We start from the raw sequence: 14,916 nt of genomic DNA, 5'->3' as shown, positions 1-14,916 counted from the left end.
GTGCAGGTGTCACCGGGTGTTTGTGTCCACAATTCTCCCCACGCTCGCGGAGGCTGGAAAACCAGCCAGTCTTTCCAACTCACCTCTGCTTTCTTGCTAAGTTTCACATGTGCACGTTGAAGTTACGAACATTGATAGTGGAAACTGGTTTAGAGTGCAGTTGGGAGGCCAGCAGCGGCGGCTCTCAGCCCCATGGCTACCTGTCCACTGCAGACCCCAACCAGGAGAGACTTTCCTCCCGCCCCGGAAACGGCCCAGCCAACGGGGATCCGCTACACTTCCAACTCCCAGTTTACTCCAATGGACTGTTTACAACGCACCCCCCCCAGCCCCAACTTTATAAACGAGCCTTCACTGGACCGCCCCGTGGTTTGACTGTAGTTTCAGCTTGGTGGTAGGGCTCCTGTCTCCAACAAACCCATTTTTGCCTGTAAAATAACCGGCGGCGTTATGTTTGACAAAGTGTAGCCGAGCAGACCCTGGAGAGAAGAGAGGAGTGGGAGGTGGGGGCCCTGCAGGGCCTGGAGATGTGGCCGGCCTCCTACACGCTCAGCAGGGAGGCGGCTCTCAGCTCCCAGCCCTACTGAATCAGAATCTGCCATCGTAGCCCTCCCTTCCCCAAAATGGAGACATAGTGCATGTTAGCATCATCCCCGTGACCCCGTCGCTCTTATCAGCTCATGTTCTGGAGGTGACACTGAGGGGACAAATGAACGCACCCACCCGCTGGTCCCCCAGGAGCCGTGTAGAAGCCAGAATCCCCATGGGAGAGTTCCCAGCTGCAGGGAAAGGATTGAGAATGGCTCTCTTGGGACCAGAAGAAATTGGGTCCATCTGTCGAAATGGAGGGGTCGCAGCTGAAGGTTCAGGAATAAAGACAGTGATTGTTCCAAGCTCATCTTTGGTTCTTTTAGAATATCCTGAATTTGTTATTGTAGTTTCCCAGGAAGATCTCTATGCAGAGATTTACCCTAAGTCTTAAAAAATGGAAAAATTTAAACATCAATGACAGTGGCAGCTTTGGGTTGAAATGCACAATATGTCTGCAGTCCTCCAGTGGCTTCCAAAAGTGACCACTTAAATTATCTTGGGGGCACCTGGGTGGCTCAGTGGATTAAGTCCAACTTCACCTCAGGTCATGATCTCTCTGTTCGTGGGTTCGAGCCCTGCGTCAGGCTCTGTGCTGGCGACTCTAAGCCTGGAGTCTGCTTCAGATTCTGTCTCCGTCTCTCTTGCTCTCTCTGCCCCTCCCCCACTCACACGTTGTCTCTCAAAAATGAATAAACGTTTTATACATATGTATATAATATATATATTACATATAAACTCTTGGACACCTGTTAGTTTGCAAAATAATAGATTAAGGGAAAGTATAATAAAGAACTTATCCAGGCGGCTCACGTGGACTGAATCCAGGATAACAACTAGGTATTTTTAACGGGAGAATTCCAGCTAGTACCTGAAAGAGTCCTGCTATCCCCACTCAGCAAGGATTTAATGCATGGAGACACTGTGCATCCGAGGCAGCGCGCGCCTGCAGCAGAAAACAGACATCCCCGTGGCTGTCCTCGCCCCAAACCGACCCGGGGAGCCTTTCCAACCAAGCTCAACTTGCAGGAAATGCGGAAGGCGGAGCCTCGAGGGGGCTCCCATCCGGATCCCGAGTCAAACACCACGAAAAGACGACTTGAAATGTGAACGTGGGTTATTCGCCATCAAGGAGCTGCTCCCAAGAGTGCTGACAATAACGAAGTCTGGAGTCTGACTCTCTATCGGCCTCGAGCCGCGCCCGACCCGGGTGCCACAGCCCGCCCCAGCTGGGTAGGGGGTGCTTCCCGCCCCGGGGTCCGGGACCCCGAGCCCAGGGCAGCAGCAGCTCCCCGGGCGGCGGGACACGACACTGCGTCGACTCACGCAGACAACAACCAGCGCACTCGCGGGAGAGGGGCCGGCGCGGGCGGACGGTACGCAGGCGCGGCCCCGCCCACCGGCGCGCTCACGGGAGTCTGGGCCGGGGCGGGCGCATTGTGCGCAGGCGCGAAGCACGCTCGTTCCGCCCGGGCCTCCGCGGTCGTTGGCCCCTGCGACCCACTGTCCCCGCGCAGTCATGGCGGCGGTCAGGGCTCTGGTGGCGCCCAGGCTGGCGGCGGCCTCCGCGTTCGCGCCGCTCCATGCACCCGCCCCGCGCGCGGCCCTACACAGCTCCGCGCCGCGGCCCCGGGCCAGGGTCGCGCTGGTAAGCGGACTTCGGCGGGCGGGCATGGGGCGGGGCTGCCGCCAGAGGTCACGGCCGCTTCCCGTCCAGTTCCGCCCGAGGTCGGGCCCTCCTCACCCCCCACCTCCGAGGTCGGGTCCTGCTCTCCCGCCCCCCTTAGCCCCTCCTCTCCCCCTCCCAAGGTCGGGCCCTCCTCACCCCCACCCCCCGTGCCGTCCCCCAGCCCTCCTTCACCTCTGCCCGCGGCGGTTCTTATGGTCCTCACCGCCACCCCACCGAGGCCCGCCCCCTACCTCTCTCCATGCAAGTCCCTTCTTCACGCCCCTCCCCCTGGCCGGCTGCCTCCAGGTGGAGTCCCCTTTGACACCCTCCCCCCCCCCCTCCCGCCCTGTCCCGCAGGTGCTGTCTGGATGCGGAGTCTACGACGGGACTGAGCTCCACGAGGCCTCAGCGTAAGCCCTGAAGGACCCTTTGCCTTTTCCTGAGCCATTTGGAGAAATGTTTGATTAGAAAGGCAGAGGAAACGAGCCACCAGGCACGGGGAGGCACACAGCGGGAGCCAGAGATAAGTTCTCTAAGTGCCACCTGTAGCGTTGTCACCCAGAGACAACCATGGAATACATCTCGTGTTTAACACCCATGGTTAACTTTTATTTTTATTTAAAAAAAAATTTTTTTTTTAACTTTTATTTATTTTTGAGACAGAGAGAGAGCATGAATGGGGAAGGGTCAGAGAGAGGGAGACACAGAATCTGAAACGGGCTCCAGGCTCTGAGCTGTCAGCACAGAGCCTGATGTGGGGCTCGAACTCACAGACTGCGAGATCATGACCTGAGCCAAAGTCGGACACATAGCCGACTGAGCCACCCAGGCGCCCCACCCATAGTTAACTTTGAGGTCAGATTGCGTCATCATGACTCTAGGGCGATGAACGCCTGGGTGGCTCAGTCGGTTAAGCCTCCGACTTCAGCTCAGGTTATGTCCTCGCGGTTCGTGGGTTCGAGCCCTGCGTCTGGCTCTGTGCTGACATCTCGGAGCCTGGAGCCTGCTTCCGATTCTGTGTCTCCCTCTCTCTCTCTGCCCCTCCCCCGCTCACGGTTTGTGTTTATCTCAAGAAATAAACATTAAAAAGTTTTTAAAAGAAGGCTGTGAGGCACGAGGCACCTTCAGCTGTGGACGGTGTTTTTGATGTAACCTGTCAGATGTTAGTAGCATGTGGCTTTTTATTAAAGGCTTCTGTGAGCAGGACTGGTACATGTCAGATTTGGAGTCGGTGGGCAGGGAGAGTTAGGTCATGGTTGGGGAACCTCTGCCTCCCAAGTGCAGGGCCCGAGCGTACCCAGAGGAGCCTGAGGCCCCTCCCCGTCCTGCACCTGCCTGCGTGTGCGGGTGTGGGCACTGGACATGGAGTGGTCTTTGGAGTGGGCAGAGCTGGCAGGCGGCAGAGGGCCAGGAGAGCTTCCAGAGCGGGGCTCGGAGCAGGGGCACAAGAAAGCAAGCGGGCTGCGTGAAACCTCCGGGGTGTGGGCAGGGAGCCCTGTGTGGAGAGCCCTGCAGGTTACAAGGACGAGAGCCTGAGTCCCAGGGTGGTTCTACCGGGTCACCCACCTCATGTCTCCTCCTCTGAAAGGGGGACAGTGAGAGCCCCGTGTCTGGGACACATTTGGACTTGTGCCTGGCACACAGCAGCCCTCAGGGAGACCTGCATATCTCTCTCCCAGCCCTGTGACTATCATGGGAGAGGCGGGAGAGAGCGAGTGTCGTGACCGGAAGCCCCCCTCAAACCCTTGAGGGCTGCGTTGATTGGCCTGTGGGAGGAAGACCACCCTGAAGCAGCCTGGGGTCCAGGCTGGGACACCAGTCAAATCACCGGTCCCTGCACCCCGGTTTGTAAAGGGAGCTTGGGGACTAGCTGGGCTCTGCGGGCTAGTTCAGGGACAGCGGATCTGGATTGTGGTCATTTGGGTCATCGGCAGGCCGACTGTAACTTTTTGTAAAGCAAGTAGGATATTAACGTGCACGGGAGACTTCTGCAGGGCGCTCTGCAAAAACCCTGCTTGTAGAAACACGCTAAGAGGTAAAGCTGGGTTGGGCATGTTTCAGTTTGTGTGATTTTCTTCCATGCAGGGTACTGGTTCACTTGAGTCGTGGCGGGGCTGAGGTCCAGATCTTTGCTCCTGACGTCCCTCAGATGCACGTGATTGACCACACCAAGGGGCAGCCTTCTGAGAGCGAGACCAGGTGTGATCCTGCTCCTCCGTCCCGGAATGTGGGCACGGGCCTGGTACAAACTCCCTGAGAGCCGGCATGCTGGGTGGATTTGTCCTGGCGGGGACTCTGCCGGTGCTCTGAGTTCTGAACGCAGTCATTCAGAGCCCCCGTCCTCAGGCTGTCCTGTGGTCGTGCTGTTGTTATCTTTTAATGCCTCCCAAAACACGGAAAGGATAGAAAATTCCGGCTAAGTTCCTCCTATCTTTGTTTTGACCCACTTCTACTTTTTTTTTTTTTTTTTTTTTTTGTATTATTTATACCCTAGGTGGGGCTTGAATTCACGACTCTGAGATCAAGAGTCATCCCCCCACCTTTGTTTTGGTCAAGGCTGTGCCTCCCAGCTGGGTCTCGTGCCGTGTTCACCTGTTTGGGCCCCAGATCTCTGAGCTGGCTCGAAACGGTGTCTCTGTCACTGAGGCCTGTGCGGTCTTTGTGCTCTCAGAGCCTTCCTTCTCCTCCAGTCTTGCTCCAGGGCAGGGACGGCCACACTTGCCCGCTGGCTTCACACAGGGGGCGCTCTTTCTCCTGGGAGCTGGTGTCAGCCGCCCCCCCCCCCCTTCCTTTTCTGCCTGGGACACTGGTCCTGGCTGCAAGGCCTGGGGGAACACGGCACGGCGCCTACTGTGGCTGACCCTGGTTTCCTTCGCTTACCTGTGCGGCACCTTGGCCTTCCCCTGCTCTGTCCTGTCTTTCGTCCGTCCCCAGTTCTGAGCACTCCAGATGCTCCAAATGGCCGTGTCACCTTCTCTAGGTCCTGACCTTGAGTGCAAGTGCTGGTGCACTTCCCTGGCCCGAGTACATGTTTTCTTGTCCTGTGGTAGTGTCCCCCCCCCCCCCCCCCCCCCGTTTTGTAGTCTGCAGGCTAAAGTTTGCTTCAGGCCTCTTTTGTGTTCTTTCCCAGGAACGTTCTGACGGAGTCTGCCAGGATCGCCCGCGGCAAGATCACCGATCTGGCCCGGCTCAGTGCGGCGGATCACGACGCTGCCATCTTCCCTGGAGGCTTCGGAGCCGCCAAAAACCTGTGCGTGTGGGGTCTGTGGGGTGTTCGCTTTTCACCTGTGGCGAAGCCGGGGACGGAGACGGGGTGGGGACGCGAGCAGCCGTTGGGGATCTCAGGTTCCAAAGGGCTGCACGGAGCTGGTCTGTGACAGGGAACCGGCGTGGCTCGGGGCTTAGGTCAACAGTTAGCCAGACGTGCTTTTTCTGTCGCTTCTCCCAGAATGCTCCTGGGCTGCTGCTGCGGGGGTGGGGGTGGGGGCGGGTAGGGGCTTTCTCTGATCTCACCCTGTGCCCTGCCGGTCTCCGTGTCCGTGTGAAGCTGCTGTTCCGGTGGGCCGTTCAGATGCTGGTCCCAAGTGGAAAGGTTTTGCTCTCTGGTTGTCACCCTGGTAACTAGATCTGCAGCCGGGAGGGCTCGCTCTGGCCTGACGTCCTGTGGGTTTTAGATCCTCTTTCTGTGCGCATCCCGGAAGCTCTCTGCGCACTGGCCTCGCCATCCAGCACATCCGTTCCGAGGCGGCTTTGGCACAGCCGTTGTGGGTGGGAAGCTGGAGCAGGGCGGGGGGGGGGGGCAGCTGCCTTGGGTCCTCGTGCTCACTGCCGCCCTCGCCCTGTTGGCTTGGCTGGCCAGTGCCACCCCGCCCTCCCCCCCCCCCCCCCGCGGCGGTGCAGCAGCTCCCTGGCTGGCTCTGTGGGTGCCCCGCAGCCAGACGTCAGGTTCCCTGATGTGTACGCTGACCCCTGGCGGCTCCCCTCTGCCTGCAGACATCTGAACAGCTTTCGTCCACGTCCCAGCCCTGTGTTCCCAGCCCCTCGTGGCGGTGCCTCCCGCTCCTGTCCACTTTGTCTTCCAAAAACCAGCCTTTCAGGCGACTGCCACCTTCACGTACCTCTCGGCAGTAGATGGCAGAGGACGGCCTGAGTTGCTGGCTGGACTTCCTCTTCTGCCAGACCGAGGTTCTTTCGTCGGGAGGACGAGCCTTATCTGTGACCCTTAGCTCCTCCCTGAGGATGAGGGCACTTTGGGGGTCTGTCGGGGTTGTGTCCCCGGCACAATTGACCACCCACGCTCGGTTAACTACAGACACGAGGCGCGCTGGGTTGTCGGTGGGTCCGTGTCTGTGCGCTCAAGGAAGCAGCAGCCTTGGATCAGTGCTGTTGTCTGAACCCACTTCCTGGGGGAAGCTGTGGCTTATGGTCGCTTGCCCTGTTTTTCCCAACCTTTCTAGAAGTCAGGCAGGCTCCCGTGTCCTTGGTCTCCGAGGCTGCGGCTGCTGTGGTTGTCGGTTGTGCAGGGTGCACGCGGAAGGCTAGTTCGCTGGGGATGCGAGTTCACAGCGGGAACCGGGTTCCTCTCGTGTGGGGCCTCAGGCTCCTGCCCGGCCGTGTTTCCTCCACCAGAGGTTCATACGCGTGGTCGTGTTAAACTAATGAGGTGGAGGTGTCTTAAGCTCAGTGATGTGTACTTTGTGTTTTCCGCCAACGGGGTGGCTTGTCGGTGGCCCTCTAACCACCTCACAGCCACACACGCAGATCCCGTTGGGTAGACGACCCAGCTCTGACGGACACCGTGTTTCCAGTTCCCCTTTTGTCTTGAAAGCCGTTTGGAGGTACAGTTGACACGTGTTTAAAGAGTAAAGTTGAGGGGCGTCTGGGTGGCTCAGTCGGTTGAGCGTCTGACTTCGGCTCAGCTCGTGGTCTCGCAGTTCATGAGTTTGAGCCCCGCGTCGGGCTCTGTGCTGACAGTTCACACCCTGGAGCCTGCTTCCGATTCTGTATCTCTCTCTCTCCCCTTCCCCTGCTCATGCTCCGCTTGTCTCTCAAAAATAAACAAATGTTAAAAAAAAATTAAAAAAAAAAAAAAGTGGGGTCCCTGGGTGGCTCAGTCGGTTGAGCGTCCAACTTCAGCTCAGGTCATGATCTCACCGTCCGTGAGTTCGAGCCCCGCGTCGGGCTCTGGGCTGACGGCTCAGAGCCTGGAGCCTGCTTCCGATTCTGTGTCTCCCTCTCTCTCTGCCCCTCCCCTGCTCACGCTCTGTCTCTCTCTGTCTCAAAAATAAATAAAAACATTAAAAAAAAAAAAAAAAGTAAAGTTGGCTGCATTTGGACGTGCACGCACCCCGAGGATGCAGCAGCCCCTCAGGGTGGCACACCTCCCTCGCGCCCACCGTTGTCCGGTCCCGGGGCTGTGACGCTGCCGTGGGCCTCCCAGGACGGAGGAGCCGCGTGTGCAGAGCAGACAGCCCAGAGACGGAGCTCGTGGCAGGGAGTGTGTACTTTGGGATTCGGTGGGTGTGACCAGTTGCCTCCCAGAGCAGTGCGGGTGCACACCCGCCGGCTGTAGAAGGGGGGGTCACGCCGGACGCCTCCGCGGTCATTGCTGCAGTGACAGAAGCCGTGTGCCGTCTCACCTGCGCCTCTCGCCTGGTCAGTGGGGGGCCTGCTGGCTTTAGGTCCACGGCCTGCGCCCCTGTCACCTTCGGTTCGCTGTGGCATCTGCTGCCTTCCTCCGCTGCCGTTTTTGCTTCTTTCTGACATAAAGTTAGAAAAAAACACGTACGTGTAATTGTACAAAACACACGACACACGTGAACTGCTTGTCGCGGGTGCTGGGAGGGAACAGAGCCACACATAACGTCTGCGGGGTAGGGTTGGAGGCGCCCCAGGCTGGTGGACACCAAACTGTGAGAGGCCTCTTCTCGTGCTAGGAGCACCTTCGCCGTGGACGGGAAAGACTGCAGAGTCCACAAAGACGTGGAGCGCGTCCTGAAGGAGTTCCACGAGGCCGGCAAGCCTATCGGGTACGTAGGGGTGGGGAGTGCACGGCTGCCCCGTCCTGAAAGCCTGTTTTCGCTGAGGGGTTCACAGGGCGTCCTAGGCACCTTCCAGCTCGGAAAATTCTGTAGTTGTGTGCTTAGGTCACTATCACTTGGTGACTTTACAGGAAAGAGAGCTTCTAGGAGGTTCCCCAGTCAGTCCTTCCCTGACCGCCAGCCTTTTCCAGTGCTCATTCTCCTCTCCGGACCTCTGCCTTCTGTCCTCGCTCCGGGCAGGCTGGAGCCAGTCACACACGAGCACCGTTCCCCAGCACCTTCCTCTGGGCCTGCACGCTCATTGCGTGCTTGGGTCTTTCACACTTGTCTGCACACCCAGACTCACCGGACCTTGCTCTTGTCGAGGTCCGAGGTCCTGGGTCCTGGGTCCTGGCAGGTGGTGAGGCCGGCCACCCCTGCCACCAGGAGCATGATGGTGCCCCTGTTGCCGGATCTGAGCCCCTGAGACTCGGCTTCCACGGGCGCCTGGCCCCTGCTCTGACGAAGGTCGGTGTTTGTCCGTGTCAGTGCGCCGGAGCGTGCAGAGTGCACGGCTTCGGGTCTGCTGGTTGGAGAGACTCCCTCGGGAGCTCTGCGGTGAGAGATGCAGTGAAGACAGCTCATTGTGGTATAGACGGGAGCACTCCAGATCCCCTCTGACATCTGTGTGAACAGGGCTGTGTTAGAACCCTCCCACCTGGATGGGATATAGCGCCTGGCAAGGACAGTCCTCGCGCAGTCACTCTGCGGGGAGCCCCCTCCTCAGAACGGGGCCGGCCTCGGGTCTGCAGGTCGGGAGCATGTCTGCTCGCACGGTGCCTTCTCAGTCCCGGGCCTGCTCGGAAGAGACAGGCAGCAGGTGACGGCCATGCTCCACGCCTCTCCTAGAATGCTGTCACTGGAGCGGCACCCACTTCTGTGGGCTGAGCGCTAAGAGGGACCCTAGCGCCCTGCTTGTCATGAGCACAGGTGGAAGCAAGGGGTCCCGGTGGCTCGGCCGCCTGTGTGTATGTCCTCTGACCTCCGTGCAGGAACGGTCCCAGCAGGGGCCTCTGTCCGGAGCACATGGCTTTGGCTTGCTTCGGTGTCCACAGCCCAAGACCAGCAGGGCCGGCCACACAGACAGCCCCACTTGAGGGCCGCTGCCGCCGGGTGTCTGTGCAGGCTCACGACACAAGACCACTCTGGAGACACTAGGTCCGGGGACTGTGTCAACTTGGTGGCTGGGTAAATTTCTGTCCGGGGTTTCTAAGTAGGCGGGTTAGCTGTGGGGTTTGAAGCACTGTGTAAGTTTGTTTTGACGATGCTTTTTCGTGGCTTGTTATGATAGCTCCTACGTGGCGCCTTTAAAGGCCACGCGGGAGTACCAGCTGGGTGCTGTGGAAGATGAGCCAGAGGAGAGGCCTGTGTGGGAACACGGTGGCCCAGAGAGGTCTGGGCGGCGGCTGGAAGGGTTGTGGACCCCGGGTGAAGGGAGGGCAGTCCCCGACAGCTACACGCTGGGGCGGCCCGGCCCGTAGCCGCTATGGTGGATGGCCCGTGTGCCCCCTGAGCGCGCGCTGACACGGGCAGGGTGCCGGTGTGATGTCCGGTGCCCAGAGGTGTGGTGTGGCCAAACCACCGTGCTCGGGAGCGACTGGTCGGGAGTGCCTCCCGACTGCGGCCCGTAGGGGAGTGAGCGGAAGCTCGTGTCACCTGTGACACCCCTCGCCCCGTTGGCCACGGCCACCCCAGGTGGCCCGGCTTCCACCTCTCAGCTGCCAGGCCCTCTGGCTAGTGTTGGCACCCATCCTCGAGGTCAGGGAGGTTTGCGTGCCTTGCTGCGCCCCCTGGCCTGGCGTCCACTCGCGACCCTGTCCTTCACTCTCCAGCTTGTGCTGCATCGCTCCCGTTCTCGCAGCCAAAGTGCTCCGCGGCGTCGAGGTCACCGTGGGCCACGAGCAGGAGGAAGGCGGCAAGTGGCCCTACGCGGGGACCGCAGAGGCTATCAAGGCCCTGGGCGCCAAGCACCGTGTGAAGGGAGTGACCATATCCTTTCTGGCAGCCAGGGTGGCGGTGGCGGTGGCTCCGGGGACCCCTCTTCTGGCTCTTGAACCGGGAGCTGCACTGCCGGGGGCACCTGGGGGCACATGCGTGACACGTGTAGGGTCCGATGCCGGCACGTGTCCCTCCCTGGCCGTGTTTCCAGGTCGGCCTGGTGGGTGCGGGCTGGGTTCGGCACACCCCGGGCCCACAGGGCCACCTGGTCAGGCGAGCGGTCGGCCTCAGGCTCGACGGGGATGGCTTTCTGGGTGGGAGGCTGGGAGCTGCCTGCCAGTGAGGGGAGTGAGCTTGCGCCCCAGGGTGGGGTGGAGGCTGCCCATGGATGGGAGCAGTACCGGGGGGTTTCCTGGCTTTGGTGGAGGTTCCCCTGGTGGTGTGGACGGGAGTCAGCCCAGTGGCCTCACTGGTCCCTGATCCTCCTGCAGGTGCCTGAGCACTGCACACACAGCCTCAGGCCAGGGCTGACCACAACCCAGGTCCACACCTGGACCCAGACCCAAGGAACAGAGCAGCACGGTGTCCCGGAAGGTGCTGGAGACAACACCGTGACCCTGGGTGTCTGTCTCGAAGGTGCTTTTCTCTCCTTGGAGGGCCGTTTGGCTTACAGACAGTTTCGGTTAAGTGCCCACCTCCCTCCTGCGCAGAGTGGCCAGCCCGCCCAGCAGCTGTGTGGGTGGAGCTGGCCCGGGGTCTTTGGAGTAGGTCCAGGAGGGCACCTTATAGGGAGGGGGCAGGGCCAGTCCCATCAGCGCTTGGTGTCTGCCCGACCAGGGCCAGAGCTCGGCTTGTGTCGGGGGAGGGTCCCGGGTCGGATTGGCCTCTTGTGGCCGACACTCGGAGCGGCTCTCTGTTCCGGTTTCTCAGACGAGGTTGCTGTGGGGCCGGCGCTCCTGTGTGTGCAGCCCAGGTCTGCGGGCGGGCCTGGGTCCCGTGGGGGCCTGCCACCGTGAGGGGTCTGAGGAAACCAGCGCTGGGCTCACTGAGGTCGGGACGCGTGTGCTCTGGTTACAGGGTGTGAGTGGCATGGGACGTGGACCCTGGCCGCGGGGACTGCGGCAGGAAGGATCCCCCATTTGGAGCTCCATTGAGAAGGGCGGCGGAGCACACTCTGGGGGTGGGCGGGGGCGGGGGTCAGGGTGGCGCTTCACGCCCGCCACCCGTGTGTCCTTGCCGGGTGACTGTTTTCCGTAACTTCCGTGCACGAAGCTCACGTGGACCAGAAGAACAAGGTGGTCACGACCCCGGCCTTCATGTGCGAGACGGCGCTCCACCACATCCACGACGGGATCGGGGCCATGGTGAAGAAGGTGCTAGAACTCTGTGGGAAGTGACAGCGCCGTGAGCCCCGCCTCCTCCACCAGGTGGAGCTAGTGGCCTGGCTTCCCGTGCTGCCTGCCGTGCGGCAGGAATTCTATTTTCTGCTTGCGTCCATAGGTGCTTTTTGTCTGAAGAGGAGCCCTTGGCTGGGGTCTGCGGACGGCGTTCCTTCCGCTTGGCGGAGGCAGGCAGGGCCCGCACCGCGGCCCGCAAGCGGCTGGTGCCTGCTTGGTGCCTGCGGGCGCAGGACGGCTGACATCCTCCTGTGACAGAGATTAAAGTGGGACCTGCTCTTTCAGGAGAAGAATTGGGGCACAACATCCCACACTCTTAGGTTGGGCCGGCTGTAGGCTCCTTGGTGTCTGGGGGGGAAGAATTTTTAAGTTTGTGGGTCTGGTAATTAGGAAACCACGTCACTGAACTTCTTGGTGATTGAGAACTCTGTAACTTGGAGTGATGCGTTCAGAAATGACACGGGGGCTTCATTTGAGGCCGGGGGAGTTTGCTTTCCCAAATGGACGCCGGGACGGCCGCGTGTCGGGCCTCCTGAAGCTGGCACGCGGAGCACAAACCAGGGCTCTAGCTTTCCAGAAGGGGGGGGAGGGTGTGGCAGCCGGTCTGTGTGGTCGGCCTGCTGGGCGGAGACCGTCGGGTTGGTCCCAGGCCACGAGCAACAAACAGCCGGTGTTGGACGTACAGAGCAGGGGCAATAAAGCGTCTTGTAGCCGCACCAGCCGGTGTCTGTCGTGCGTGTGCTTCTGTTTTGGGGAGAAACGTCGAGGGCGGCACCTGAGTGCAGGGCAGGCTTCACCCCCTGTGGCACATCCCTCCTTCTGTCCGCCTCCCGTGACCCCCGGGAGGGTGTCCCCGCACGCAGCTGCCATTGCGTCCGTCCGTGCCTCATTTGGTTTTGAGAAAGCTGCGGGGGTCGCGTAGCGGGCCGTTGAGTGTGGTGCAGCTGACGCTGAACTGTGGGGGTGCTGGCCTGGGAACGGGGCACCGAGGCACAGGCCCTCCACGCCACCCTTCAGCACTCTGCTGCCGTGAGAGGTAAGTGACAATGAGCCTTGTGGTTTTCCGGGCTTGGAGGGGAGCACGGAGAGCAGGGCCTGTGGACAGGGCAGTAATGCCTGAAAGCGTGCCCCCCAGCCCCCCCGCTCGCCCGGTATCTGTGCCAGCCGGTCCCGACGTTTCGGCCCTTCCTCCGTGGGCACTCCGTTCTCTGCGGCCTGACCTTCCCCTGCTGAAGCAGGAGCCCCCTCGGCACACCCACCGGCACCGGCCTCGCTGGCCGGGATGGTCCTTGCCCTGTGCGCTGTCCCGGGGCCCGTCAGAGGTCAGGTCACGGACGACCACCTCTCTCTTAAGAAACTTGTCTGTGGAAACACTTGTTCCGTGTGTACACCCGTGCACGTGGGGGCGGGGTGGCTGGATCACCAGCGTGTGGCTCACGGAGTTATCACAAGGCGAACACAGCTATGGAACCAGAGGACCCGTCCCTGCCCACCCCCCCCCCCCCCCGCCCGCCACCACCAGCAGGGATGGTGCACGTCTTGGCTCTGTGTACAGGCTTTTCCCTGTGGAAGTGTTCCCAAATGGGCTTCTCCACGGGCTTTCCCGTGTCGCCCGAGCGCTGCCTTCACAAATGTCCTTGTCGGTGTTTTGGCGCATGTCGCGGCCCCGGCTGTTGCCACATCCAGGGGCGAGGCCGCCGGGTTGCAGGGATGTTTCGAGCTTGGCTTTAGTGGGGAGGGTCCATGTGGCGCTGGGGCCTGGCCGGCCTCCTCTGTCCTCCCCGCCACCCGGTGGGCATGGATGGCGTGGCCCTTGGTTTTTTCTGGTGTCTCCTTGACGTCCGCTGAGGCCCATCGCCTTTTGTCTGTTTCTCGGCCTTCTGACGATCTGGTTTGGTGAAGCACGTGTTTAGGTTTCTCACTGGAGCTACTCGTGCGTTCTCGTTGCACGTCCTCCGTGGGTACGTGGGCTGCACGTGTCTACTCCCTTTTCTTCCTCAAGGGGCCGTGACGAGCAGCCCCTCCCAGTGCTTGTGCAGGCCCGTCCCCCGCCCTCCCTGGTGTGTGGGGTTGTCTTGAACTTCGCTCCCCAGGTCAGGAAGGCGTCTTCCCGCTCCCTGTTGTCTCTCTCCACCCGTATGTCAGTAGTCTGTCTGGAGGCCGCGTTTACGAATTCACCTGCTCTGTGGGCCGTGCACGGTGGCCCGGGAGCAGTCCCCCCGTGGCCACGGCGCCCCTGGGAGCTGGGCCCTGCGCAGGGGTCGCCGCTGGCACCACCTGGAGCCCCCTCCCGCCTCCGCCCGCTCGGGGGTCTCCCCACGGGGCTCGGGTGACGTCAGGTGGTGCGGGACCCAGAGCCCGTGCTCAGGAAGTGGCAGGCTGGCTGGCTGTCACCTCCTCTCGCTGTGCTTCCCCGGAGAGGCCCTAGAGGGGGCGGGGAGAACGTGAGGGGCGGTCCCCACGGAAGTGCTTGTGTGATGGCGTAGTGTTCGCACAGCTCTGCGTGCTGGCCGTCGCCGTCCATCCTGTCCCTTTTCAAAGGGACGAAGTATCTGCTCTCCCAGTTCAGAAGGACACGCGTGCCTTTCCTCCTAAAATCCCGCCGCCGCGATGCGTGTGGTGACCGCCAGCGTGTGTGGCTTCCACGTGCCAGAGCCCGGCGGCACTCGCACCCGCTCAATCCTTGCGGCAGCCGTGGGAGGGGGCCCGGATTGCCCCACGCTGAAAGGTCAGGCGGAAGGACCCGCGTTGGAGCCCGTGCTCTGGAAGTAAACCCCAAGCGTCGGAAGAGCCCGGAGAGTGGCCCAGCAGACCGGAACCAAGGGGGTGTGGCCATCTCTTCATTGACGATGAACGAGTGCCTCCTGCGTGGCAGGCACTGTCCCAGGGGTGGGGGGACAGGTGAATGTGAGGTGGCTGGCCGTGTGTGAACAACGTTCCAGATGGAACCCCGGAACCTATGGCCAGAGTGTTAATTCAAGGGCGGCACCAGCGTGGGGCCGCAGAGGGTAGGGGTGACGTGGCTGGTGTCCGCGACAGGGCGGTTCCGGTGCCCAGAAGCCCCTTGACGCAGAGGACAGGCTGAGGAGCATGCCCGTGGCTTGGGCCCTGCCCCCGCGGGGCATCTCTTCACCTGTCCTGTCCCCTCCACCCAGAAAGCCCAGTGCCCCTGGCCCCTCGGCTCCTTGCTTTAACATCAGCCCCCAGCAGGCGTCCCACGCCCCCTGGCCCGCTGTTGTGAGCT

At 61.2% G+C, this 14,916-nt stretch overlaps 1 protein-coding gene across 3 annotated transcripts; it reads left to right on the top strand.

The window, feature by feature from the left end:
• Window positions 1-2,021: 2,021 nt before the first annotated feature.
• GATD3 (glutamine amidotransferase class 1 domain containing 3) lies at window positions 2,022-12,391 on the top strand. Of its 3 annotated transcripts, none has more exons than XM_023238654.2 (7): window positions 2,027-2,236; window positions 2,615-2,667; window positions 4,343-4,456; window positions 5,388-5,507; window positions 8,194-8,286; window positions 10,170-10,326; window positions 11,544-11,819. In XM_023238654.2, exons 1-7 carry the CDS (start codon window positions 2,108-2,110, stop codon window positions 11,670-11,672), a joined length of 795 nt encoding a protein of 264 aa, XP_023094422.2. In that variant the 5' UTR covers window positions 2,027-2,107; the 3' UTR covers window positions 11,673-11,819. The 3 variants fall into 3 exon arrangements, with proteins under 3 accessions (XP_044892458.1, XP_023094422.2, XP_044892457.1); XM_045036522.1 differs by lacking the exon at window positions 2,027-2,236 and adding an exon at window positions 2,276-2,346; XM_045036523.1 differs by lacking the exon at window positions 10,170-10,326 and having other exon boundaries at window positions 2,022-2,236; window positions 11,776-12,391.
• Window positions 12,392-14,916: the final 2,525 nt, after the last annotated feature.

This window comes from Felis catus, chromosome C2 (assembly GCF_018350175.1).
Source record: "Felis catus isolate Fca126 chromosome C2, F.catus_Fca126_mat1.0, whole genome shotgun sequence".
Classification (NCBI taxonomy): Eukaryota; Metazoa; Chordata; class Mammalia; order Carnivora; family Felidae; genus Felis; species Felis catus.
The sequence above is the reverse complement of the archived record's forward strand: the minus strand, read 5'-3'. Positions and strand labels throughout refer to the sequence as shown.

What these genes read in the sequence shown, in the direction of transcription:
- GATD3 (XM_023238654.2), top strand. Translation starts at nt 2,108, where the DNA reads ATGGCGGCGGTCAGGGCTCTGGTGGCGCCCAGGCTGGCGGCGGCCTCC. An exon ending in GAGCTCCACGAGGCCTCAGC is followed by an intron (nt 2,668 to 4,342) that starts GTAAGCCCTGAA and finishes TCTTCCATGCAG; the next exon opens with GGTACTGGTTCACTTGAGTC. An exon ending in GAGGCCGGCAAGCCTATCGG is followed by an intron (nt 8,287 to 10,169) that starts GTACGTAGGGGT and finishes TTCACTCTCCAG; the next exon opens with CTTGTGCTGCATCGCTCCCG.